The sequence below is a fragment of the Mauremys mutica genome, chromosome 5 (assembly GCF_020497125.1).
Source record: "Mauremys mutica isolate MM-2020 ecotype Southern chromosome 5, ASM2049712v1, whole genome shotgun sequence".
NCBI classification, from domain to species: domain Eukaryota; kingdom Metazoa; phylum Chordata; order Testudines; family Geoemydidae; genus Mauremys; species Mauremys mutica.
The window spans coordinates 143,585,975-143,612,059 of NC_059076.1; the positions used below are offsets into that span (position 1 = coordinate 143,585,975).

General features: G+C 48.6%; 1 protein-coding gene across 4 annotated transcripts in view; it reads right to left on the bottom strand.

The window, feature by feature from the left end:
* The window catches only part of LOC123370842 (dedicator of cytokinesis protein 2-like), a 336,056-nt gene that overhangs the window by 206,979 nt on the left and 102,992 nt on the right, over positions 1-26,085 (bottom strand). For all 4 annotated transcript variants that reach the window (XM_045017656.1, XM_045017657.1, XM_045017655.1 and 1 more), the window contains 4 exons: positions 21,258-21,355; positions 11,386-11,475; positions 5,803-5,903; positions 5,313-5,447 (listed from right to left, as the gene is read on the bottom strand). In XM_045017656.1, the coding sequence (XP_044873591.1) occupies positions 5,313-5,447; positions 5,803-5,903; positions 11,386-11,475; positions 21,258-21,355 (424 nt within the window). The remainder of the gene's footprint in view (positions 1-5,312; positions 5,448-5,802; positions 5,904-11,385; positions 11,476-21,257; positions 21,356-26,085) is intronic.

Genomic DNA, 26,085 nt, shown 5'->3' on the forward strand with positions numbered 1-26,085 from the left:
CTGTGGCAGCTGGGGATGACAGGCAGGTACCTTCACAGTTTTTTAGGAGTGGCTAGAATTTCCCAGTTCTCTCTTATATCTTCCCAAGGAGCATGAGGTGGATACGCTTACCTTGGTAACCCCGGACCATCTGAGCAGTTTCACAGCACTGTGTCTCAAAGAGTCTACCTTCTGCTTGTTCTAATATACATTATTATTTTGATCCTCTAACTCTAAGCCTCCTCCCCTGACAAGGAAGATGTGTGCGTGCGTATGTCAGGGGAGCAGAGGAGTTACAGAAATCTCACAAGTCTCACAAAGCATGCCATGTGAGGTCTCTAATGAAAGCCAGTGTTACACTGGCCTATAAGGCCATTGTGAAATGTATGTAAAGCTACTCTGTAAGGAGTTATGTATATATACTCAAAATATGTTTTCAAATCTATATCAATTTATTAGTCACCAGCAAAGGTAAAAAACTCAGGTTTCTCTCAGACAAGAGATGTTTATTCCTCTCTCTTTGTCAGAATGTAAATTAAGCATTGTAAGCTAACACAACAGGTGTCCATTTACATACAAAGAGATGTGAAATCAACAGAAAAAGAGCACACAGGAAAAAAACAAGCCATGGGAGGTTATCCTGACTATGAGTCAAGACAATGAACAATGGGGGTATATTTAAAAGAGAAAGACACCTCTTCATCCTGTACCTAGTACATAAATGGACAGTGCATTTGCATTCATGAAAACAGGATCTAAAGTTTCACTGAAGATGCTGCAGAGGCCTTTGGGTGAGATCAACTTTTTTAGACAGGAGGTTAACCTGTTAGTGAAGTTTCCTCTTCAGAAAGCATATTATGATTTTGTTTGATATGTAACCATTTGTTTCCAATATTCTTAAATCTTTGATAATAAACTTACGTGTGTTTTCACCAGGGCTGGCTCTAGGTTTTTGTCGCCCCAAGCAAAAAAATTGTTGGCTGCCCCCCCGTCCCAGCCCTGGGCTCCTCCCCACACCCCCCTGCTGCCCCAGCCCTGGGCTCTCCCCCCCCCACACACACACACCCTGCCGCCCCAGCGCTGGGCTTCCCCCTTTCTCCCTACCAGTGCCCTCCCCCCACCCCGCTGCCGCTCCAGCCCTGGGCTCTCCCCCCCCCCCCACACACACCCTGCTGCCCCAGCGCTGGGCTTTCCCCTTCCCCCCCACCAGTGCCCCCCACACACACCTCCTGCCGCCCCAGCCCTGGGCTCTCCCCCCTCCCCCACCTGCACCCTCCTTCCGCCCCAGCCCTGGGCTCTCCCCCCCCACACACACTCCCTGCCGCCCCAGCGCTGGGCTTCCCCCTTCCCCCCCACCAGTGCCCCCCACACACACACCCTGTCGCCCCAGCGCTGGGCGTCCCCCTTTCTCCCGACCCGTGCCCCCCCCCCACCCCGCTGCCGCTCCAGCCCTGGGCTCTCCCCCCCCCCCCCCACACACCCCCTGCCGCCCCAGCACTGGGCTTCCCCCTTCCCCCCCACCAGTGCCCCCCACACACACCTCCTGCCGCCCCAGCCCTGGGCTCTCCCCCCTCCCCCACCTGCACCCTCCTTCCACCACAGCCCTGGGTCACTGGTAACTCGCTCCCAGGGCGGGTCATTCAGCAGGAATTTTGGTTGTGCACAAAACACTGACAGGATTGGTTCCCATATGGTTACAGAGCTGCAGTAAAGTGGAACAATTTTCAGCTTGTGTGATTGGAGGATATCTGGATGCATATTATAAGACTGTCCTCCATAAATGAGGAAAAGTTGAGGTGCCTTTATTATTCTTTTGTTCCACTCTTTCTTTCTATGGGGAATTTGCCAGTGCAATATCACTGTCTTCCTTTTAAACAAACAAACAAACAAACAAAAAAGGCAATGGCTGTTGAAAATAGCAATTCCAGTCCTAATAACCACTGGGAAGCATTTCTTGCTCAATTTTATCCTACTTTTTCTACAGCAAGTTATAGTGGATCAGTATATTTGATTTGGGAGAAATGAAGTAACAGCTGCCCAAACTGAGCTTGAGCACTCCTGAATTTTGAGGTGTTCAAATCTGGAAGGCAGGTGCTGGGTGGGGGGGGGGGGGGGGGGCTGTGGGCTCCGCGGGGCGGCATGTGTGCAGCAGCATGCCTGGCGCTGCGCAGAGACAGACACGCTGGTCTGAGTGGCATGGTAAGGGGGCTGGGGGGTTGGAGAAGGGGTAGGAGGTTACGGGGGGGCAGTCAAGGGACAGGGAGTAGGGGGGGCAGTCAGGGGCAGGGAGAAGGGGGGGTTAGATGGATCAGGGGTTCAGGGGGGCCGTCCGGGGACAGGCAGCGGTTGGATAGGCATGGGAGTCCCAGGGGTTTGTCGGGGGACAGGTAGGGGGTGGGGTCCTGGGGGGAAGTTGGGGGGGTCTCAGAAGGGGGCAGTTGGGGACAAGGAGAAGGGAGGCTTAGATAGGGGGTGGGGTCCCAAGGGGCAGTTAGGGGCAGGGGTCCTGGGAGGGGGCAACCAGGGGACAAGGACCAGCGGCGCTTAGATAGGGGGTGGGGTCCTGGGGGGCAGTTAGGGGCAGGGGTCCGGGAGGGGGTGATCAGGAGACAGGGAGCGGGGGGGTTGGGGTTTCTGTGGGGGGCAGTCGGAGGGAGTGGATGGTGGCAGGGTGGAGCTACCCTCCCTCCCCCTGGAGTGTCCTGGTTTTTGAATGTTAAAATCTGGTCTCCCTACCACTCTCCACTCACAGCACGCTGCCGCATGAGGTCCCCCTCCTTCCTTTCCAGTTGGTAGTGGCCAAGGGAATGCTGGGAAATGTAGTTCTGCCCCTGCTCCAGGGCTGGCTCTCTAGGCAGGGAGCTAACCAAGGAACTACAGCTCCCAGAGCCCCCTGTTGGTTCTCAGCTCCCAGGCTGGATCCCTGCCGCCCCTGCGAATGGGCTGCCCCAAGCAGGTGCTTGCTTTGCTGGTGCCTAGAGCTGCCCCTGGCTTTCACTATAAATCTCAGTGCTGTGATGTTGAGCAAAGTGCTGACCCTGAGCTGACTCACACACGCTGCTGTGTTCTGTTACTTTGGGAGCTGTGGACCTGGTAATTCTGTGAGTAGCCAGTGTCAGGGGCTGGATATCACAGGGAAGGACTCAAAGGGACTCAGGGACTGGGTGCACCTACTGTTAACCTGCCAGGCAAAGTGCGGGCTGGGCTAGCCCCGAGGAGAGCGCTTGAATAGCTAACTGGCTGATGGTGTTAGGGGGGTGGCACCCAGCTGAGCACCAGCAAGACTTCGTCAAGCTGGAGGAAGGGGGTAACGAGGACCCACAGCTTTGGCTACCCCAAGAACCATCATGCTGCCATGCTGCGCTCCACAAGGGGGAGCAGGAGGAGCAGGTGCTGATGAATTTATTTATTTCTCCTTTTGAGTAACTGGCCCATGAACCAAAAATATTTCAGGTGATTAGTGTTCTCCCTGGCCTCTTTGAGGGCAAATGTATTGGCTCCCCTCCTGCCCAGGGACACGTTCAGGGTCTCTCAAGGAAAGGACTGAGGTTTGAGAATGGTCTCCCCAGAAGCTCTAACCCTCTCTACTGTACAGGGTCTACATGGGACAAATGGGTCTGCATTTCCCTGGGAACTTCTGAGAGGCCTGTTATAGGATGGCAGCAGGGGGAGGGGGCTGGGCCTAAAGGCCCCTTACCACACTCTAGCATTGTCAATGCTGCATCCAGTGTTCTCCATCTATGGCCTGAGGGGAGGGACAGAGGGAAGGAAAGAGGGCAGCTGAGCTGAGCAGGATGGTGGCTGCTAGTGCCCACTTTAGGGATTTCAGCATAAGGTTAAGAGGCAGCAGGTTTGAAACAAACAAAAGGAAGTATTCCTTCACACAACGCACAGTCGACCTGTGGAACCCACTGCCAGAGGATGTCGTGAAGGTCAAGACTATAACAGGGTTCAAAAAAGAACTAGATAAATTCATGGAGGGTAGGTCCCTGCATGGCTATTAGCCAGAGTGGGCAGGGATGGTATCCCTAGTCTCGGTTTGCCAGAAGCTGGGACTGGATGACAGGGGATGGATCACTTGATGATTCCCTGTTGTGTTCATTCCCTCTGGGGCACCTGGTGCTGGCCACTGTTGGAAGACAGGATACTATGGACCTTTGGTATGACCTAGTATGCCGTTCTCATGAGGTAACCCCACCTGGACGGGGCTGTAAAGGGGACGCTGCATTGTCCACACAGAGAAGGCCAAGCTCCCTGTCCAGATATTCAATGAAGGGGGAGAAGTCGGAGACACAGACCTTTCCTTTTGCCTTTGGCTTTCTTGGCCTACCTCTCTGCCTGAAGAGACACTGGTTGCTGCAACAACTTAGAAGGGGAAAGAAAGCTGAGGGGGAAAGCTCCCCAAAGACAGCCTAGAACACAGCCGCAAATTAGACAGATAAAGTATTGAGTCAAACTGTTAGCTTGAAACGCCAACTTTCCCTCAGAAAGGTTCCACACGAGGAAAGCTGCCCACCTGTCACTGGGGAGTAGAGCAACCCTGGCAGAATTTCTGGGGATAGAACATTTTCCTGATGCTAGTGGCAGACAGGTCTGGTTCTTCCCACAAGCTGCAAGCAGGCTGAAGTACCCCTTGTACCAGATCCATGGATTATTGCACAATGACAAATTAAACAAATTCCCCACATTGCATCAGATACTTTCAAACAACAAATTAATGGGAGGAAATTGAATTAATCAGCTTAATAAGTAACTGAATGTTAATCTCCACTCTAACAATGATTAAACTGCTATCCAGACACCATCCTTTGCAGACTCTGTATAGGGTGATCACTCACAGTACTGAATTTCAACTGCCCTGGGGTGGAAGATGACAACTGTTTAACCATGACACAGCAACACAACAGTTTAGGGCAGGAGGTCAAAAAACACTGTATCCAACTGCAAACAGAAGGGGACTTCAGGAAAGCAAAATTTAATTACATGGGTTAATTAACACTGTGACATCTACAAAAAGAGCCAGAGAATTGTAGTGAGCATGAAAGAAAATTATCTCTGCTTTACATCCAAAAGGTGGCACCACACGCAGCGCAGAGCACCCAGCACCATGCTAGGTCGCTGGTGTCAGTATTAACTCAGCAGTAGGGAAAGCACCCCTCCAGCACACTGCTCCCTACCATCATTACTCCAGCACCACTTCCTACAACACCTTGAGTTTTTCCTGTAGGTCTCACATCCAAGTACTAAGCTGGCCTGGACCTGTTGAGCTTGTACTGTGGCCTGGCTGCTGGAGAAGCACTGGAAAGTGAGTGCAAATAATCAGTGGCACTTACTGGGCAAAGAGGTGTCTGGAGCGGACAATGAATTTGAAGATATACTCCAAGGCTTTGAAGGTGCGTAAGAGCGACTCACAGGGCTCCCCTTGGCTGGCTGAGTCCACGTACTGCGTCAGCACTGAGATCAGCTTCCTGCACAGTGGAGACAGAGATGTGGGAAGCGGGGCCTGAAGGTTAATATGCCTCTTAAATCTAACCCTCCCTACCACAGAGCCTGGTCTGAGGGGAACTCCATATATACTGGAGAGTTCAGGGCCCATGAAGAGTCACACTCAGGTTTCCAAATGCCAGACCCCTGGCAGGCAGAACAGTGAAAAGAAAGGGGAGCTTCCTGCACTGCAGGGTTCTCCTCACACCTACAGCTCCATGGCATCCCACTGTCCCTCAGGTTTCTGATCTGCTGGCTCCTTGGCGGGGAGTGGATGGGAGGAGACAGGAATGAGGGCCCCTCATGTGTGCAGAGGCAGGTTCACAACCTGACACTTACTTGTAGGCCAGTGTGGCGCTGAAGTGCTGCTGGATATAGGCCTCCAGGACAGCATTGAAGTGGTGGAACTTCCTGTCAGCAATGAGCCCCACAATGAAAACCTGCGGGAGAGAATCCGAGCCGGTGTCAGCGGCAGTTTGGAACCAGGTCAAAGAACTCCTGGAAAGTGGAACTGGGGGTATTGTCTCCTGCTAACAGAACCAGTCCCGGGGCGGGGGGATGGGGGGGGAGTTAATATCACCAGAGACAGTCCCTGACCCCTGGGTACGAAGGGAGGGTGTTCATATCAGAGCCTGCCCTAAGCCCTTCCTTTCTATCCAGAATCGTAAAGATCACAGAGACAGCAGCAAGCATGAAATGAGCTGCAGGGAGCCAACGTGCCTGTGATGGGACATCCGCACCCCACTGGCAGAGATGGGGTTAACAGAGCACTAGGGAGGCTGTGTAGAAAGCAGCCAATAGGAGAGGGGCTGTGCGGAACAGCCAGTCAGGGTCCAGCTGGTCTATATAAAAGGGAGCTGCAGGGCACAGCAGGGTCAGTTGCTGCTGGGAGCCTGGGGAGTAAGGACCGTGTCCCTGGAGGGCAGAGAACGGGAAGCCCCTTGGACAGAGCAGTGGCTGGCTCCTGGGACAGAGCAGCTGAATGTCCTTAGGTGAGGGCAAAGAAGGTGCTGTGGCCACAGAGAAGGGGCTCAGGGAGACATAGCAGCCGTGGAAGGAATTTGAGGTGCAGCAGGAGGCTGCTAGCTACAGGATCCCTGGGCTAGGACCTAGAGAAGTGGGTAGGCCCAGGTCCCCCTCCACTTGCCACTGGCTGGACTATTGGACAGAGACACCTCACCCAGAAGGGGGAAACACAGATGACGACCCAGATGGGGGGCTGAGTCGAGAGGAGGATGCTGCGATCCTGGGAACTGAGAGAGGAGCTATAGGCGGGAGCAGAGACAGAGTGCTGGTGTGCAGATCACGAGCATCAGCCTGGAGCTAATCCCCAGCATCACCAGGAGTTATCAGGTCCTCTGCCGCCTCATAAGTTTTGGGTGTGGAAGGGAGGTCCAAATCTGCCACCTGGGTCTCCCCAGTGGCACCGAACTCAACAGTCTCTCCCGTGGGCCAGGAGTCAACGGTGCCAGCTGTTGAGCTGGAGGGGAAGTGCAATCTTGCACCAGCCACCCTCCCTTGGGTGGTTCCTGTTCCCTTGCATGGGAAGGAGAGTGCCCTCTATCATTCTTCCTGTGCTGCTTCTTTGGGACAGGAGACTGTGAGCGGTGCCGAGACTGATCCTGTGCCTGGGGAGTGCCGGTGCTGAGGGTCTCTGACCCCAGAGTCGTTCCTCAGCTCCTTCTGGACTGAAGCCGGAGTGTTGCACACTGATGCTGAGGAGCCCGGTGCCATGTCCATAGGGCTCGACTCAGACTGAGGGTGGCGAGCGCCTTCCATTAGCAGTAACTTGAATCTCTTTCTTCGTGTGAGGGCAAAAACTCCTACAGATCTTACACCTGTCTGTTTGATAGGACCTCCCCTAAGCACTTTAGACAAGCCGAGTGTGGGTCGCCCTTGGGCACAGGCTTCTGGCAAACCCCACACAGCTTAAACCCCTGGGTCCGAGGCATGCCCCAGGCCCAGGAGAGGGACAGGGAAATGGGGGAGGGAAACACCGCCCTATACCCCAAGTCCAAATATCTAACTAACTGTAATTTTTTTTAAAACTATCTTTAACTATTTACAGAAAACTACGCTAGAGGATCGCTCGTTGAACACGAGAGATGAAACACTCCGACGACGGTCACTGGCGGTAAGAAGGAACTGGAGAGGTGGCGGGGCCTTATATGTGGTGCCATGAAGGCATGACTCTAGGGGGCTCCAGAGCCGACCCGACAGATGCTGCTGGGGAAAAATCTTCCAGCGAACTGTGCATGCGGCGCACACACACCTGACTGGAATGGATATGAGCAAGCCCTCGAAGAACGACCTCTTTTCATCTTTTGGGTTGTCTTGCGAGGAACCCCAGGAGAGGATGAACCACCTCTCCTTCTTGGAAAGGAGTCAGAGTCCAGCGGTCTACCCTGGGTTTCCACAAGGTTGGTGGACAAATGAGGATGGACAGAGCTATCTGGCACTGGTTTTGTTGCCAAAGCAAGCCTCGTGGCTTGTTCAAGGAGGTCCTGCTGGAAGCACAGATCCCTGGCAATCTCCACTCACTTTTTGAAGATGTGGCAGACGTTACACCTCCCCTTGGTGTGTCCCTCACTGTTACAACTAGTAACCCCACACAAAAGGCAGTGCTTGAAGCCTGTAAAATGCTGCATGCCCTCAGTGCTCCACATCCCACTAAGCCTAACTAGTAACTATTAAATAAACTGAAAAGCTTTAAATAAAATCTAACTACAGGTACTACTTGCTACTTATTGCAACTATTTTCAGGAAGAAGCTAAACTAGCTATGAGCAGCAAAACGAAGTAAGAACTACATGGGGTATTCTGACTGTGGCCACTGGCCATTAGAAGGAACTGAGGGGGACTAGGGTGGTACTACACTTACACCTTCAAGAGTTGCCACAAGGAGGTATAAGGCACTGCCATGGTGGGTGTGACACTGACAGACCAGGTGCCAGCTTATGCCAAGGTCCCCATGCAAGTATGAAAACCTGACAAATACACACCTTGAATCCGTCTGGCTCAGCTGTGTATTAGTGCTGTTAAAATAAGTATTAAAATTATAAGAATGTGTTTAGTGTTTAGACTTGATTGAATGTTTGTGAATTGCTGCCTGCATTAATCTGACTTATAATATCTGTATCTGATATCGTAAGGTAATAGTTGATTGGTTGTGTTGGGAGCCTCTGTAGCTGTGTAAATCACCAGATAGGAGAGAGACATTAACTAGTGTGAAGTGCTGGACATAAAAACCCCTACTGAGAAGGAACTATATCTCTGTGCTGCTTGGACTCTAGGGGACAAGGTTTCTAGGTATAAGCAAAGGATCCCCAGCTTCTTAGCCTGGATTAGCCTAAAGAACATATAGAGCTTGCTTATTACAGAAGCTTCTATTACCTTTTGAAATGTAAGATTGGAAATAATTTGTGTGCATATATATTTGCTTGCTTTAATCCTGTAAATAACTCTCATTTCCTTTTCCTATATAATAAATCTTAATATAGTTTATTATAGGACTGGCTACAAGCATTGTCTTTGGTGTGAGATCTAAGGTGCAACTGACCTGTGGTAAGTGACTGGTCTTTTGGGACTGGAAGTAACCTGAATATTACTATAATTTTTGGTGTAAGGGACCACCTATCACAAAGGTAGGTGAGACAGTTTCAAGTGCCCAACAGGACCGTTTGTCACTCCATGGTTAGGCTGTTATAGTGCCTGAGGAGTTTATAGCTGATAATTGGTTGGTGAAATTTAAGTATAAAGCTCATAACCAATTTGGGATTTGTGACCTGGTTCCCAGCAGTCTGCACTGAGGTTGGTACTCACATCTTGAGTTACTGCAGGCACTTTGACAATAGGTAATGCTGCAAAAGTTTGCGGATGACACGAAGTTGGGAGGTATTGCCAATTCGGAGAAGGATCGGGATATCCTCCAGGGAGATTTGGATGACCTTGTAAACTGGAGTATTAGTAATAGGATGAAATTCAATAGTGAGAAGTGTAAGGTTATGCATTTAGGGATGACTAACAGGAATTTTAGTTATTAGCTGGGGACGCACCAGTTGGAAGTAACGGAAGAGGAGAAGGACCTCGGAGTCCTGGTTGACCGCAGGATGACTATGAGTCGGCAATTAAAAAAGCTAATGCGGTCTTGGGATGCATTAGGCGAGGTATTTCTAATAGAGATAAGGAGGTGCTAGTCCCGTTATACAAGGCGTTGGTGAGACCTCATTTGGAGTACTGTGTGCAGTTTTGGTCTCCCATGTTTAAGAAGGATGAATTCAAACTGGAACAGGTACAAAGAAGGGCCACTAGAATGATCCGAGGAATGGAAAGCCTGTCGTATGAAAGGAGACTTGAGGAGCTCGGTTTGTTTTCCTTAACCAAAAGAAGGTTGAGAGGAGATATGATTGCACTCTTTAAATATATCAGAGGGATAAATACCAGGGAGGGAGAGGAATTATTTCAGCTCAGTACTAATGTGGACACGAGAACAAATGGATATAAATTGGCAGTCGGGAAGTTTAGGCTTGAAATTAGACGAAGGTTTCTAACCATCAGGGGAGTGAAATTCTGGAACAGCCTACTGAGGGAAACAGTGGGGGCGAAGGACCTCTCTGGCTTTAAGATTAAGCTTGATAAGTTTATGGAGGGAATGGTTTGATAGGATAATGTGATTTAGTCAATAGGTCAATAACGTGCGACCACTGGTAATTAGTACCGAGGGTCAATGTTGGGATATTGAAAGTCTTTTTCCTGAGTGTCTGGCTGGAGAGTCTTGCCCGCATGCTCGGGGTTCAGCTGATCGCCATATTTGGGGTTGGGAAGGAATTTTCCTCCAGGGTAGATTGGCAGTGTCCCTGGAGGTTTTTCGCCTTCCTCCACAGCATGGGGCAGGGGTCACTTGCTGGAGGATTATCTGCTACTTGAAGTCTTTAAATCAGGATTTGGGGACTTCAACAGCTGAGTCAAGGGAGAGAATTATTTCAGGAGTGGGTGGGTCAGCTTTTGTGGCCTGCATCTTGCGGGAGGTCAGACTAGATGATCATAATGGTCCCTTCTGATCTTAAGTTCTATGATTCTATGAAAAGACTTCTGGCTCTGGTACACTGCACACGCACGTACCTGAGTGGAATACACATCTGCATCCATTCAAAGAAGAACAATTGTTCTCCATGTCCACGAAAAGTAGGACAAGAAATAATTGGCTTAGTTTGCAGCAAGGAAGATTTAGGTTAGATATTAGGAAAATCTTTCCAACTCTAAAAACAGATAATCTGTTCCATTACTTATCTATGGAGGCTGTGGAATCTCTGTTATTGGAGGTTTTTAGGAGCAGGTTAGACAAACATCTGTCATGGATGGTCTATGTATACTTAATTCTGCCTCAGCATGGATGGTTCTCAACCAGGGGTACATGTACCCCTGGGGATACGCAGAGGTCTTCCATGGGGTACATCAACTCATTTAAATATTTACCTACAACAGACAACATAAAAAGCACTAGCGAAGTCAGTACAAACTAAAATTTCATACAATGGCTTGTTTATATTCTTCTATGTACTATACACTGAAATGTAAGTACAATATTTATATTCCAATTGATTATCTATGAAATCCTGTGCTAGATATCTCAAGAGTCTCCTCAGTCTTTTCTCCCAGTCTGTGATCTCGCCTGTTTTTGAGGAATTTGTTTTAGACATCACTGGTAGTTCCTCTGTTGGGTCAGAACTGCCCACTGCCACGGAGAATAAAGTGCACTGCCTCCCATTGGTGTAGAGATGGGAGAATGAGCTAGTGAGAGTGTAAACAATTGAATGAGTCTGGCAGTAGGTAGCTCAATTGGTGGGAGCGTAGAGAGGTGCCGGGTCTGGCCTAGCACCACCCATGTTCAGGGCTGGGCGGGGGGAAACAGGAACCTACTTACTAGGGCATCAAAGATGAGTGTATCATAGACATCCGTGGCTGAATTCTCCATCATAATTGAGAACAAGGCATCCAGAGTGTCCTGAAGGAACTGGAGGAGACACAAGAAGAGTAGGAGCATGAGTGATAACCCCTGGTATGATCCCTGATCAATCCCAAATGCCACCTCAGCCCAAAGGAAAGGAAAGCAGAGGTTACTTACATGTACAGTAACTTGAGTTCTTAGAGATGTTTTGCCCCTGTGGATGCTCCACCATAGGATGAGTGCAGGCCTGTCTGCTTTTCACTAGAGACAGTACAGCAGTGTCTGTGGGCCCAAGTCTTCACACAGCAGCTCCTTGTGTTCCCATACAAGGGCATATAGGGAGGCATGGCCCTATCACCATTCAATTCCTTCTCAATTGCAAAGCCGGAGTTTCTGCAGCAGAGAGGAAGGAGGGAGGGAGGTGGAGCACCCATAGGGTCAAAACATCTCAAAGAACTCAAGTTACTGTACAGGTAAGTAACCGCTCCTTCTTTGAGTATATGTCCCTATGGTGCTTCACCATAGGAGATACCTAAGCAGTAACTGAACACGGAAGTGGATACTGAGGAAGCAGATCCAAGGCAGTGTGGAGGACTGCGTCACCAAACATGTCAGCTCCAGAAGCAGGTAAGATAGTGTAATGCTTGGCAAAGGTATGGACAGAGGACCAAGTTGCAGTCCTGCAGAGTTCAACTATGGGAACATCTTTCACAAGGGCTATAGATGTGGACTGAGCCCTACTGGAGTGTGCTGTCACTCTGTGAGGAGGTGGTATTCCAGCAGTCTCACAGCACATTAAGATGCAACCCAAGACCCACTTTGTCAGTCTTCATGTGGAAATGGACTGTCACTTCATATCTGCAAAAGATACAAATAGTCTAGGAGAGGCCCTGAAGGTCTTAGTCTGCCCAGGTGGAAGCCGGGAGCCCTCCTAAGATCTATTGTATATAGGCTGGAGGCATGAGGCTTTGGACAGAACACTGGTAGACAGATTTCCTGATTAATATGGTATTCCAAAGAGGCCTTAGGGAGGAAGCTAGAATGGGGACTGTTGTGATAACCTTTACCTACTTTTCACCAGTTCACCTTACAATTAAATGTGTAGGCCCAGTTATCACAACACGTAGTGTAACTTCATCTCTGTAGAAAGTAGCAAATGGTGGGTCTGCCATGAGAGCACCCAGTTCTTCCATTTGTCTAGCTGAAGTGATGGCTATATAGAATGAAATATTGAGGGAGAGGTGGAGGAGAGAGCAGGAAGCCATCGTTTCAAAAGGGGGTTTCCTCAGGGCATTGAGAACCACATTAAGGTCCCACTGGGGGCCCTGGCTCTGTACTGGAGGCAACAAGTTGTATGAGCCCATAAGGAATCTGGTTGTAGGAGGATGGGCAAAAACTGAGAAGCCCTTGGTGGGCAAGTGGAAGACCACAATAGTGGCCAAATGTACTCTGACTGAACTCATTGATAAACCCTGTGTCTTTAAATCCAACAAGTCATCTAGGATCTTGTAGAGCAGAGCTCCTGATGCTTGAGAAGAGGAGTGAAGAGAACACCTGGAATGGAAGCATTTCCACTTATGAATGTAAGTTTTGCAAGTAGTAGGTTTCCAGCTAGACAGGAGAAGTGACTGGACAGGTTAGCTCCATGCCAAGAACCATGCGCTCAGGTTTAAGGATAAGGAATTAGGATGGAGCAGGGTCCCTGAGTCCTGTGGCAGGAGATCCTTCCCAAAGGGAAGGCAGAGGGGCATTGCCACAGAGAGTTGAAGGAGGTTTGAGTACTTGTCTTGGCCAGGACAGTGTTATGAAAATAACCCTCGCGTGTTCCTGTCGCAGTTTGAACAAGGAGGATCAGAGGTAGAGATGGGTAAGCATATAGCAGGGTACAGGCCATGGTCTTATCAGAGCATTTCCTAATGAGTTGCAGCTGTATCTTCCCTTGGAGCAGAGGAGGAGACATTTTGTGTTGATTGGGGTAACAAAGATCTGCTTCTGGGAGAAGCCCAGGTTTGGCAGATGCTGAGGAAGACAGAATTGTTGAGCTCCCATTTGTGGTCCTGATGGAAGTTCCTGCTGATGGAGTCTTCAATTGTATTCTGGAGGCCTGGTAGATAAACTGCTGAGATTTCTATCTGATGGGAAATGCACCAGTTCCAGAGTTTTAGCAATTCTCTATATAAGGACTGAGATCTTGCTCCATCCTGCCGATTGATATAGTACATTGCTGCCTTGTTGTCCAGCATTACCCTGATGGAGTGATCCTGTACACTGAAGGAAGTGTTGGCAAGCATATCCAATTGCTCCTAGCTCTAGGAAGTTAATGTGGAGCGTGGCCTCTTGTGCAGACCACTTCCCTAGGGCTGTGGCCCTTTGGTGTTGAGCTCCCCTTTGCAAAAGTGAGGTATCTGTTGTGAGGATCCTTGAGGGTGGGGAATGTGAGAATGGAGTTCCCATGCAGACCGTCACTGGGAACTCCTTCCACTACCTGACAGAGTCCAGAACTGTTGGAGGTACGGTGATGCGTTTGGAGAGACTATGTCTGTTTGGGGTGTACACAGTCCTAGCCATGTCGGAAGGCTCCTGAGACACATGAGATGTGACGAACATTGAGGCATACATGTGGCCCAAGAGTTGTAAGCAGGTCCTTGCAGTTATTTGTGGGCTGCACTGTACTGTCGAGATCAGACTGGACATAGTAGAGAACCACTCCTTGGGCAAGCAGGCGCTGGCAGTTAGACTTCAACAGAGCTACTCTAGACTCCCTATCTTCTGGACTGGAGTCAGTGTAGGCTTCTTCAGATTGACACAGAAACCCAGGGATTGAAATAGGGGCAGTCCCTTGCCAACTGAGCCTCTAGCGCTGACCAACACCTGAGGAGCCAGTTGTCCAAGTATGGGAATGCTGTGATGCCCCACTGATGCAGGCAGGCAACTACCAAGAAGAGGACCTCTGTAAAGAGGCTTGGGGCTGTAGAGAGTCCAAAGGGGAGGACTCCATACTGGTAATGATCTGAGCATATTACAAAACATGGGAAATGCTTGAGGGATGGGTGGATAGTTACATGAAAGTAGGCGTACGATAGGTCAAAGGTGATGAAACAGTTTCCTGGATCTAGGATTGGAATTATGATGGAATGGGCTTAAATTGCGAGAAGTAAAGGGCTTAAATTGCAGCAAGGGCGGTTTAGGTTGGACATTAGGAAAAACTTCCTAACTGTCAGAGTGGTTAAGCACCGGAATAAATTGCCTAGGGAGGTTGTGGAATCTCCATCATTAGGGATTTTTAAGAGCAGGTTGGACAAACATCTGTCAGGGGTGATATAGATAATACTTAGTCCTGCCTTGAGTGCAGGGGACTGGACTAGATGACCTCTCAAGGTCCCTTCCAGTTCTATGATCCTATGGCTAACATCACCATTCTGAAGTGCTGAAAAAGGGCATGGGTGTTCAAGTTTCTGAGATCAAGGATTGGTCTCCATCCTAATCTTCTTTGAGGACTAGGAAATAGTTGGAATAGAACCCTCTTCCAACAAACTTGAGTAGAACTGTTTCGATCATCCCCAAGAGCAGGAGAGATTGTACCTTCTGCCTTAAGAGCTCCTTGGGAGAATCAAAGACTCATAGAATTGGAAAGGACCTCAAGAGGTCATCTAGTCCAGATCCCTGCACTCAAGGCAAGACTAAGTATTATCTAGACCAGTGGATCGCACATATCAAGTGGGGTCCCTCAGGGATAGGTTCTGGGTCTGGTTCTGTTCAATATCTTCATCAATGATTTAGATAATGGCATAGAGTGTACACTTACAAATTTTGTGTATGATACCAAGCTGGGAGGGGTTGCAAGTGCTTTGGAGGACAGGATTAGAATTCAAAATGATCTTGATAAACTGGAGAAATGGTCTGAAGTAAATAAGATGAAATTCAATCAGGACAAATGCAAAGTGCTGCACTTAGGAAGGAACCATCAGTTGCATGCATACAAAATGGGAAATGACTGCCTAGGAAGGAGCACTGCAGAAAGGAATCTGGGGGTGGATCACAAGCTAAATATGAGTCAACAGTGTAATGCTGTTGCAAAAAAAAGCAAACATCATTCTGGGATGTATTAGCAGGAGTGTTGTAAGCAAGACACAAGAAGTAATTTTTCTGCTCTACTCCACGCTGATTAGGTCTCAGCTGGAGTATTGTGTCCAGTTGTGGGTGCCACATTTCAGGAAAGATGTGGACAAATTGGAGAAAGTCCAGAGAAAAGCAACACAAATTATTAAAGATCTAGAAAACATGACCTATGAGGAAAGATTGAAAAAATTGGGTTTGTTTAGGCTGGAGAAGAGAAGACTGAGAGGGGACATAACAGTTTTCAAGTATGTAAAAGGTTGTCATAAAGAAGAGTGATAAATTGTGCTCCTTATCCTCTGAGCATAGGACAAGAAGCAATGGGCTCAAATTGCAGCAATGGCGGTTTAGGTTGGACATTAGGAACAACTTCCTGACTGTCAGGGTGGTTAAGCACTGGAATAAATTGCCGAGGAAAGCTTTGGAATCCACGTCATTGGAGATTTTTAAGAGCAGGTTGGACAGACAACTTACAGGAATGGTCTAGATTAGACCTCTAATATCCACCTCTAATTTGTCTGAGGTGATCTGCTCCCAGGCAGGTAGGAAGTGGAACAGTCAGTTTCCAAAAGAGGGATGGACAGTAGAGTTGTACAGTAGAGGATCCTGGGGAAAAAGTTGCTCAACGCCTTCAACCAAGGCATCAAAATCATCCCTTATATAGGGGTGTAGACTGGGTAGTTGTAAAGCGAGGTGGTTTGCTTTTCTGAGGTTTGAATTTCCTCAAAGGCTCCAAAGGGCTAGGAAAGGACTGGTGTGCATAGTACTGGAAAGTCTGGAACGTTGTGGAGTTTAAGTTCTGCTAAAATGTCTCTTTGTTGCAGGCACATAAATTCCCAGTGACGGTAGCGTTGCTCTTGAATCTGTAAGGATATGGAGTGCGGAGTTTTGGTCGTTCAAAGGCAAGGTCTTCAGTTGTATCAGCAGCACTGCGAACAGTCCACAAGGAGGCTTTTGCAATCAATTAACCCTCAGAGATGAGGGACTGAAATTGGTCTTTTTGTGGCAGGTGTTCAATAAAGTGTGTGAACTTAGAATAATTGCTAAAGACTCATTTTGCCATCAAGGCCTGATGGTTTCCAATTCAAAATTGAAGAGCTACCAATGAGTAGCTCCTCCTGCCCAGTAGGTCTAATCATTTGGACTCTTTGCCCAAAGGAAAGGGTCTAGAATGAGCCTGGCTTTAGTAACGCTTTTCATTGACCAAGTCCACCACCAGGGAATTAGGGACAGGATGGTGGAAGAAGTGATCCATTCCCTTAACTTGAATATTTTTAATCTGCTCTCTGGCAGGTGGGCTGAGTGGTGGCAGGTGTTTGCCATAGAGCACTTGCAGGCAATAACAGTGCCTCATTAATTGGTAGGGCAAACTTTCCCTCAGGAGAGGGTGGAGTGTGGGGGTGATGTTTAAAATGTTCATCAGGGAGTGTTGGGACTCTTGTACCTCTTCTCATGGAATCTGGATGGAGTCTGCCAGGTGTTTCATGAGGTCCTGGAAAGCCTTAAAGTCATCAACGTAAGAGGGCAGTGGTGGCATTACTGCCTCATATGGGAAGGAAGACGACCTGGCTGAAGGAGGGGAGTTTTCTTCAGTCTGTGGCTCTTATTCATCTTGTGTTTTTCTCATTACCAAAGAGGCAAGTGGTACCAGAGGATGCTCTGTGGTGCCTGTGCATAATGCGGTACCGATGGATGTTGGGGTTTGTTTCTAGCTGGCACCCTGTAAAACTGTTCACCGAATTGCTCCCAGAGGTTCCAGGGGTCCCCAAGAGTATTCATATCCCCGATGTCAAGCGTGCTTGGTGGGCTCTAGAAGGTCTTCTTCTGTAAATGGACTCCGGAGAGTGTGATGCAGAGCCCTGCACCAGACCTCAGAGTCAGAAGTATCCTCTCCTGGGTTAAGAGGGGGAACCTCAGGCATCAATGCCAGTACCAAGGGTTGGAAGCCCAACTAAGGGTCTTGTTGCAGCTGGCGGAGCAGTACCAGAGAAGGAATTCTAGTAGACCTCCTTAGTAGGGGGAGACTCTGGTTCGTCTGAGACTAGAAGATACTCCAGGGAAAAGGATCTGGAGGGTGGTGGAGGGCTATGATAGCCTATGTTCAAAGTCTGAGTCAGTACCAGAGCAGGAAAAAGGATCAGTGAGGAGATGGTGAATGTGATACCAGAGAGGTCAGAGGGGCTTTTCTGACCTTGGAACTGTAAGAAGGCAACAAAAACAGAGCCTGAGGAGTAATTCTGGATACATCACAGTGCTGAGAGGTGTCAGAGGGAACCGAGATAGAAGCTACCCTAAGAGAAGACTTCTTCACACACTACTTCTTATGCAGTACTGATGTCTCAGTATCGGTTGCAGTCAGAGTCTCCCAGGAATGAGATTTTTTCGTTTCTCTGGAAAGTGAAAGAGGCTTTTTTCCCCTAGAAGGCTTAGTCTCTTGTGCTGCCAACTAGTTTCCAATAGTCACCAAAGTGGCCTGAAATGTTCAGGCTGATGTACCGGGGAGGTGGGAGCAGACCCCTCAGGAACTAGGGATCGTACCACTAGGAAGAATTTCACCCTAGCCTCTCTGTCCTTTCTAGACCTGCCTTTAAACACTTAGCAGACCTTGCACTTTGATGGGATGTGGGTATCACCAAGACACTGGTGAGAGCTAGAGTGCTTTTCCTGCAGGTAAAAAACCTGTAGCAGGCCTGGCAAGGCTTAAATGCCAGGTGGGGTTTTCAGCATGAGCTGTCATGCCAAAGCCATAACTAAGGTCCTGAAAAAAGGAGTAACCCCCCTTTGAAAGCATGACTGTGTTGAAATAAAATTTAATTTTAAAAAAATGACAAAAATAACCAAAGTAAATAACGAAATAAGAACATTTCACAATAAGTGAGAAAGGCGGGAAGCTGCAAAATGCTCCATCTCGAGCTGCAGGTGAGTGACAGCAGGTGCACACCTCCCTACATGCCTCATACGGGAACACGAGGAGCTGCTCTGCACAGGCTTGGGCCCACAGACACTGCTTTACAGTCTCCAGGCAAGAGTGCATGGGCGTGTGCGCATCCTACAGTGGAGCACCCATGTGGACATATACTCGAAAAAGAACAGGAACGTACTCCTCAGTCCCTGCGCAATATTGGCCCTTATAATCTGTTCACCTCAGTTTTCTCCAGTATGGTGCTTCCGGCCCAGGGAGATAAAAATCATTTATTTTTTTAAAAAATTCAGATATTTTATTTAAATCAGATTTCTTTTATTTAAATTAAATACAAGTTTATTTTTTAATATTTAAAATTAAATTTTAAATTGACAACCTATGTTAGAGCCTTAATTTAATATACTAAAATCATATAAATTAAATACAAAAAAAGAATATTAAGCAGTACATGCTTGCTCTCAAGTTTTAAAGTAAGTCAAAGCATTGAACTGGTGGAAGTGACTCACTCAGAACTCAAACTAGAGTTTGTTGAAGGGCTACACTAGCTTTTGATAGCAGTAGCCTCTTCTGCAAGTACAGAGAATATTTTCTTTTTTTCAGTTTATTTGACTAGTTCCATTTAATGACCAGTTCATTCAAAGTTAAGAAAACAATTGGGAGTGGAAAAAGCAAGAACACTTATTTTCCTCTTCCAATCTGTGAATAAAAAGTAGCTGTGAGAGGATGAGATATAAAAGTTCTAAAATCCTGAAGGACACTGTGACCAGAAATAATCAGTTCAATTCACTAACTTTTATAAATCAATCTTAAATGCAAAACATGTTTTGATAAGCTTTTCAGTACACTTTTTTTCTTGTTTTCAGCAAATTTAAGGTAGTTGTAATTAACAATTCTGTTTGCATTTTAATGAATTTGAATTTCCATTCAAATAGAGCTTGATACAAATCACAAGTAAAAAATTACTCAAAGTAAATAAGAAATGCATCATTCAACATTTTCTAATACAATAAAAATGTAAAAATTAAGAAGCTGAACAAATGTAAGTTAGGCTGCATAACAGCTTAAATTAAGGTGTATAGATACACTGTATCTTCCTGGTTAGCAAAAAGAAGCACCAAATTTAGTGTAAAGACTACATTTGGCTGCAAATCAACACATTTAATGGTTTCCAACCAGTGAGAATCAACTGCTCTTTAGGAAAATTACAAATGCAGAACACGGTTAAAATAGATGACTTTAAAAGGTTTCCTGCTTGCTGATTTAAATAGGTCATTTAAATCACTTGATTTAAATCAGTTAACCCACCCTATCACAGCTCTTCCCGGGAAGACAATTTTCCATCCTTATCCATCTCCCTGACAGGAGGGTTCTTCTCATACTTGGCCTAAATTCCCCCTTTTCTTTGTTTCATTTGATACCTCCTCATTCCACCATAGTTCATGCCCCTCAGAGATACAGACACTCCCCATATCTTCTACCATTTACCAACGAAAGGCCAAGTGAGAAGCATCATGGCAGCATTTCACTGGCTGTTCATGACCTGCGGGTAGGATGTGTGTGATGGTTATACAAACCCACACTGGAGCAAGGAGTTATGACCAGCCCTGCCCAGACACCCCTGCAAACGCTGGAGGCTGGGCTGTAAAAAGGAGAGCAGAGCAGCTCAAAGGCAGGCAGTGGAACGGAGCGGGTGGCTGCTGTGAGGGGAAGTTACTGCCCAGCAGCTCACTGCCTGGCACTTGACAACACAGACCTGTGCAAACCCATAGGGGAGGAGCAGGGGTCGGAGCGTGCGGCTCAGAGACTTGGCTGGAGCGAGTTACTCTGGGAAGCTGAAGGAGACTGGGGTAGGAAGTGGTCCAGGGGATGGGGGGAGCAGAGAGGGCAGCAGCTTAACACCCCGAGATGTAGGGTATAGCTGCCCACCACTGAGCCCTGGACTGGAGTCCAGTGGAGAGGGTGGCCCAGGCTCCCCCACCCCCGCCGAGAGGCAATACAATGGGAGCCTTCACCTCCAGTGAGAGGCTGACTGGAAAAGACTGTGACTGGTCAAGGGCCTAGCCCTCAAGCCTCTGGCTAAGAGGAGGACTGGAAACTCTTGGAGCAGAGACGCCAAAGGACAGGGCTGAGCTTCAATGGAGAGACGTCCTGCCAATGTTTGCGTGACCACTAGGCAGCACTGTCAGTTGTTGTTTCTGCAGTGTGGTTTCTGAGAGCTACTGAAATCTGCTGCCTTTCCCCCAGATTAACCCCTTCCTGTCAGTGTAACAGGCCACACATCCCAGTCACTGTGGCTCCCTGATCTCTTCCCGTACTTGCCTCCCTCTGCCTGTGCTGCACCCAGCCCAGTGGGCCCTGATCCCCGTTAGGCCCCTTGGATGTCACTACGATATCAACAACTCAGCCTGTGACCCCTCAATATTTCTGTGGTTCCTCTCTGAGCTCCAAACAGTTTGTCAGTAACTATCGCTCTGGCAATGAGGTGCCCAGAGCTGAGCATCAGATCCCAGGTGGGGTCTCCCAGAGCTAGAGAGAAAAGGACAGCCCCTCCCTGTTCCAGGCTGGAGCCGTCTTCACACGCCACTCAGCGTGGCACTGGCCTATATCCTCACTGCTGTATTGTCAGCTCCCTTGCCCACTCTTCCCCGGGCCTGCTCACCAGGCTTTGCCTGCTGAATCTTCACTTTCCAGTTCTCTTTTTCTAAAGGGGTGGAAAGCGGCAGCTGTTAGGAATGAGGACAGGGGATGTTCTTCCTGTGGCTGGCCCAGGAGAAGCTCTAAAGAGCTAGGCTGCAAGGACCCTGCTTACCTTGATGACTTCTCCTCCATCCACATTCATTAGCTTCTGGAGGTTTCCAGCCAGGAGGTTGGGCTTCGACCGCCATTTCAGCAGCCCCAGAAGGTCAACTGCATGGAAACAAACTCATTCATTCAGTCGGTCCTTATTTGCTATTGACCTAGGCACTGACTGAGCCCTTTGGCTGCACCTCCAAGTCAGCCAGCCCTCCCTGTCCCCCAGCCAGCCTCACCCACATCCACTGCCCAAGTCAGCATTCAGAAATGCTCCCTATGAGGAAAGTGGCTGAATGACCCTGGCAGGAGTGACTGTGGCGTGATTCTCCACTCACTCCCATCTGTACCAGTCAGTAGTAATTCCACTGAAGTCAATGGAATGCCAGTGCTGTGAATGAAAAGAGAATTGGACCCTGCTGGACTGGGAATTCCCTGCTGGCTTTCACAGCTTCAATGCTATGTTAATGAGATGTGGCATTTCATTTCTGCATATGTTACAGGGGGAAAGAAAGGAGGTAAAATACAAAAGAAAAATCAAAAGTGACCTGGTGACTTCCTTGAGTGAAGGAGTCTCCTGAATGAGTGCAACTCCTGCGCCAATTCCTATCTGCTCACAGGTCAGAGGGAGCCAGGGTTAGCCTGCATGTCAATCAATTTATGCTATGGCCAGGTAGGCCCATGGCTGCCCTGAGAATATGAGTGCTTACACATCCATCTCTGCTTCCCTCCGCTCTACCTGCACTGAACTAAAGCTTGACACCTGGTCACAGAGTCCTAAATAGAAACTGACTGAAAAGCCATGACCTCAACTGCAAGCACACAAAAGCACCACCCCGCCTAGCATGAGCCCACAGCAGCCCAAAAGGGTCACTTTGGCTGCTGTGGGATCCCCAGTTTCTCTGTTATTGGGGCAGGAAGAATAAAGTGTTGCTACCCTGATTATGTGACTCAAGGACAAGGAAACTGTCTTATGACAGAAGGACTCGCCCTCAACTAAGTAGCACTCCCTAGACAAGGGACATGGGTTCCAAAACCCAGTGAATTGAGAGAAGGTGGGGACAGGTATTTGCACCTAATGGCATGGGCCCTTTTTGAGGGCCTGAAATACCAACTGCATTTCCTCCTTTCTCTGCCGTGGAATATCAAAGCTAATTTTAATTCCATTAGGAGTCTAGTTACAGGCTGCTGAGATTAATTCACTTTGGGCCAATGGTGCACCAGCACTGAGGCTCCCCTACTACAAGCTGAAATCACTACAGAGACTAAAATTACTGAGAGCTGAAATCACTGAGTGCTGTGGGGGAGCCTGCAGATACATTGCTGAGCAGGTGGCAGAGCAGAGCAGTTTGTGGGACAACTGGCGCAGCTCACGGGACAGCTGGCAGAGCAGAGCAGTTTGCGGAACGGCTGGAGCAGCTCACAGGATGGCTGGTGGAGCGGCTTGCGGTGAAGGCTGCAGCAGAACCCCATGGAGAGGCGGGGCAGTTGGCCTTGGACCATGTAAGGTGCCCCTTAACACCCCTGTCCCCCCCACCCCCGGGCTTGGAGGTAAAACTCTGTAGATAAACTTTTTAACTCTGGAGCTGCACTGACCAGGGACAGAGACTTTTGGGTTGTTGGACTTTTGGGTGATTTTTGGGTTGCTGGACTCAGGAGACTTTTGGGGTGATGGACTTTTGGGACTTTGGGTGATTTTTTTGGTGGGGGTTGCTGGACTTCAGACCCTGAGGGGAAAAGGATACTGCCAAACTTACTTGGGGGGGGGGTCTTTTGCTCATGGTTTGTGTTATGAATCCTGTTTGTGGTGTTTCTCCAACATAGTGCCGCATTTTTCCCTCTTTTATTAAAAGGATTTTGCTACACTCAGACTCCGTGCTTGCAAGAGGGGAAGCATTGCCTTGTAGAGGCGCCTGTGGGGCGGGGGGGAGTGTGGTATGTAATTGTCCCAGGTCACTGGGTGGGGGCTCGAGCCAGTTTTGCATTGTTATTGAAACGGAACCCCTATATACTGAACCCAGGCCTTGTTGCTGCCACCAACTCAGACGGGCAGAAGGGTTACATAAGAATCAAGCAAAGTAAATTACTGTGGCTGGGATTCCTTAACTGACGCTTGAAGAAGCAACGCTGCTAGACAGAGTAGCTAAAACTCCGCTCTGTGGGCTCGAGTAAGACTGTGAACCAGAGGTGCCTCAAGGCAACCAGGGAATCAGAGACAGACCAGAGAGCGGAAAAGAACAGACCAGGAGGAAAGACGCCGTCTATAAAATTGGTAACCACCTTCTCTGTTTGTCAAGCAGGAACTGCGTGAGGCCAGCGCAGGGCCTGTTTGTGTATGTTTGTGAAAGAGAGACTCGTTAAAAGGAATGTATAGCTCTTAATGTCTAGCACTTAATGTCTAACAGAGGAGTTATGTGCTTAATATAACCCTTTACAGCTTATGTAACTCCTGCTCAGGAAATGCTTTGTACTGAAGACAATTACTGTGGACTTTTTTCACTGGTATGACAGTAGTCTGCTCCATAAGGAGCCAGTAAAGATCCATTTCAGGGGTAGTGGTGCCCTGTTGTCAACAATGATTATCATGGTTGGAGTTCTTTGTAGAAATTGGACTCCTGAACAGACGTTCTTTGGTTGTGTCCACCATTTTAGGGAGTCTTTGACTCTGCATGGCATTGTAACACATCTGTTTAGGTTGTGCCTGTGTGGTATGTGCACTGTTCGAAGCCAGGCCTGCAGGCATCTCATGTGAAATCTGATGTGTTTGACAACAAATGATGTTGCTGGCATATGCCCCAAGAGCTGTAAATAGGTTCTGGCTGATGTTTATAAGCTGTCCATCAATGTCTAAATTAAATTGACTAGTGTGATGAAGCATTGCTGAGGTAGTATTGCTGTTGCTGTTGAACAGTCGGGACAGGCTCCTATGAATTCCAATTTCTGGACAGGAATCAGTGTGGACTTCTACACATTTATCTATAACCCTAGGCTTGTGAAAAGGGTTATCATACTCTGTGTGGTGTTTATTGCTTCTTGTTATGTTTGTGCCCTTATGAGGCAATCGTCCAAGTATGGAAATATCATGACTCCGTGTCTGCAGAAGTATGCCACCATGACACCTAGAACTTTGGAGAAAACCCTTGAGGCATGTGACGAAGTGGGGGGGTTTCTTGGTTTTTCCATGTTTTCCAGTGGGTTGCATGCAGAGGGAGTGGGACTCAGTGTCCCCGGGTGTTACTGGATTAATGAGGTGAGGGGAGAGGGAGTTTGTTGGTACAGAGGACCGGAGAGGGAACTTGGGACCCCGGCCAATGGCCTGGAGGATGGAGACCCCAGCAACTGGTGACCTGACGACCTGGAGACCCCGCTCAGGAGTCGCAGCTGGTTCTTGCCAGTGGGAGGACAATTGGCTGCGAAGAGAGGATCCCAGTGAACTGATCAGCCGATTTACGACCCTATTTACCTGGAGAGAAGACAATGGACAGAGGTGGGGCTTGGGGCCAGGGATATCGGATGCCCATCTGGGAAGCAAGGGGGCTCGGGGCTGAAGAGGCGGAGCAAGCAGAGGTCACCAGGATGCAGGGGGACTGGGATGTGCTGGGCTGAGGGAGGCCAGGCTTGAGGCCGGAGAGTTTCCTGTGCTGGGTTCAATGCTCAATAAACCCTCCTGTGTTACGCTGGCTGAGAGTCACTCCGGTCTAGAGAACAGGGGGCATCAACCCCTTCAGGGGTGGAGGCCTGGGAGGTCCAGAGCGATTGGACTCCCTGAGGGAGCCCACGGTGAGAAACAGGTGTACTAAGGCTCAGAGAGGTGCGGCTCCGGGAGGTGAAGGGGCCTGACCCCGAGAGAGAGTGGACTCCCAAGAAGGGCTGTCGCACTGGAAGGGGAACCCCCCACGAACCCTATGGGGCCACGAGTGGGCACTATCTGTGAGTCTGTGACAGGGCAACGGACAAGCCAAAGGCTAGTACTTTGTATTGGAAGTGTTGTTTCCCTAGGATGGACCTCAAGAATCTTCTGTGTGATGGGTGGATGGTAATGTGGAAATACACCTCCTGCTGGTCGAGGGCCAAGAGCCAGTCCCCCTTTTCTAACACTGGAATTATGGTTGATACTGTCACCATCTTGAAATGTTGGGTTTTTACAAATTTGTTGAGTTTCCTTAGATCCAATATGGGTCTCCATCCGCCTGTCTTTTTCTGCGTGAGAAAATAATTTGAATAGAACCCTTTCCCTCTGTGTTGAGTTGGCACAGGTTCCACTGCGCCTAGATAAATAAGATTATTTACTTCCTGTTGCAACAGTGACTCAAGAGAGGGGTCCCCGAAGAGGGACGGGGAGGGAGGATGGGTGAGATGACGATAAAGGGGATGGAGTAACCAGTTTGGATCATTTCTAAAACTCAACTGTCTGTCGTGATGCTGCACCAGACTAGGTGAAAAGGTGACAAATGATCTCCGAATGGTTGGGAGGTAGTTTCTGTTTCTAGCATTAGAATGAGCGGTTGTCTCGTGCCCTCAACCACACCTTAAAAACTGCTGTCTAGTTTTGGATTGTTGGGATGTTGAAGGTTGGTTTTGTGGCTGTTAACGTCTGGTTTGCCTTTGCTTGCGGCATTGGTCCTACTGTCTATTTTGTGCGTATGGTGGTGATCGGAATCTCTGGGTATAACACCTGCCCTGTTTCTTTTTATTTGCAGCTGTGTAGATACCCAAGGATTTTCAGGTTGCCCTTGAGTCTTTAAGAGTGTGGAAAGAGTCATCCATTTTGGCTGCAAATAATTTTGGGCCTTCGAACGGTAAGTCCTTGACTGTTGCCTGGACCTCCCTGGGGGCCCCGAGAGATA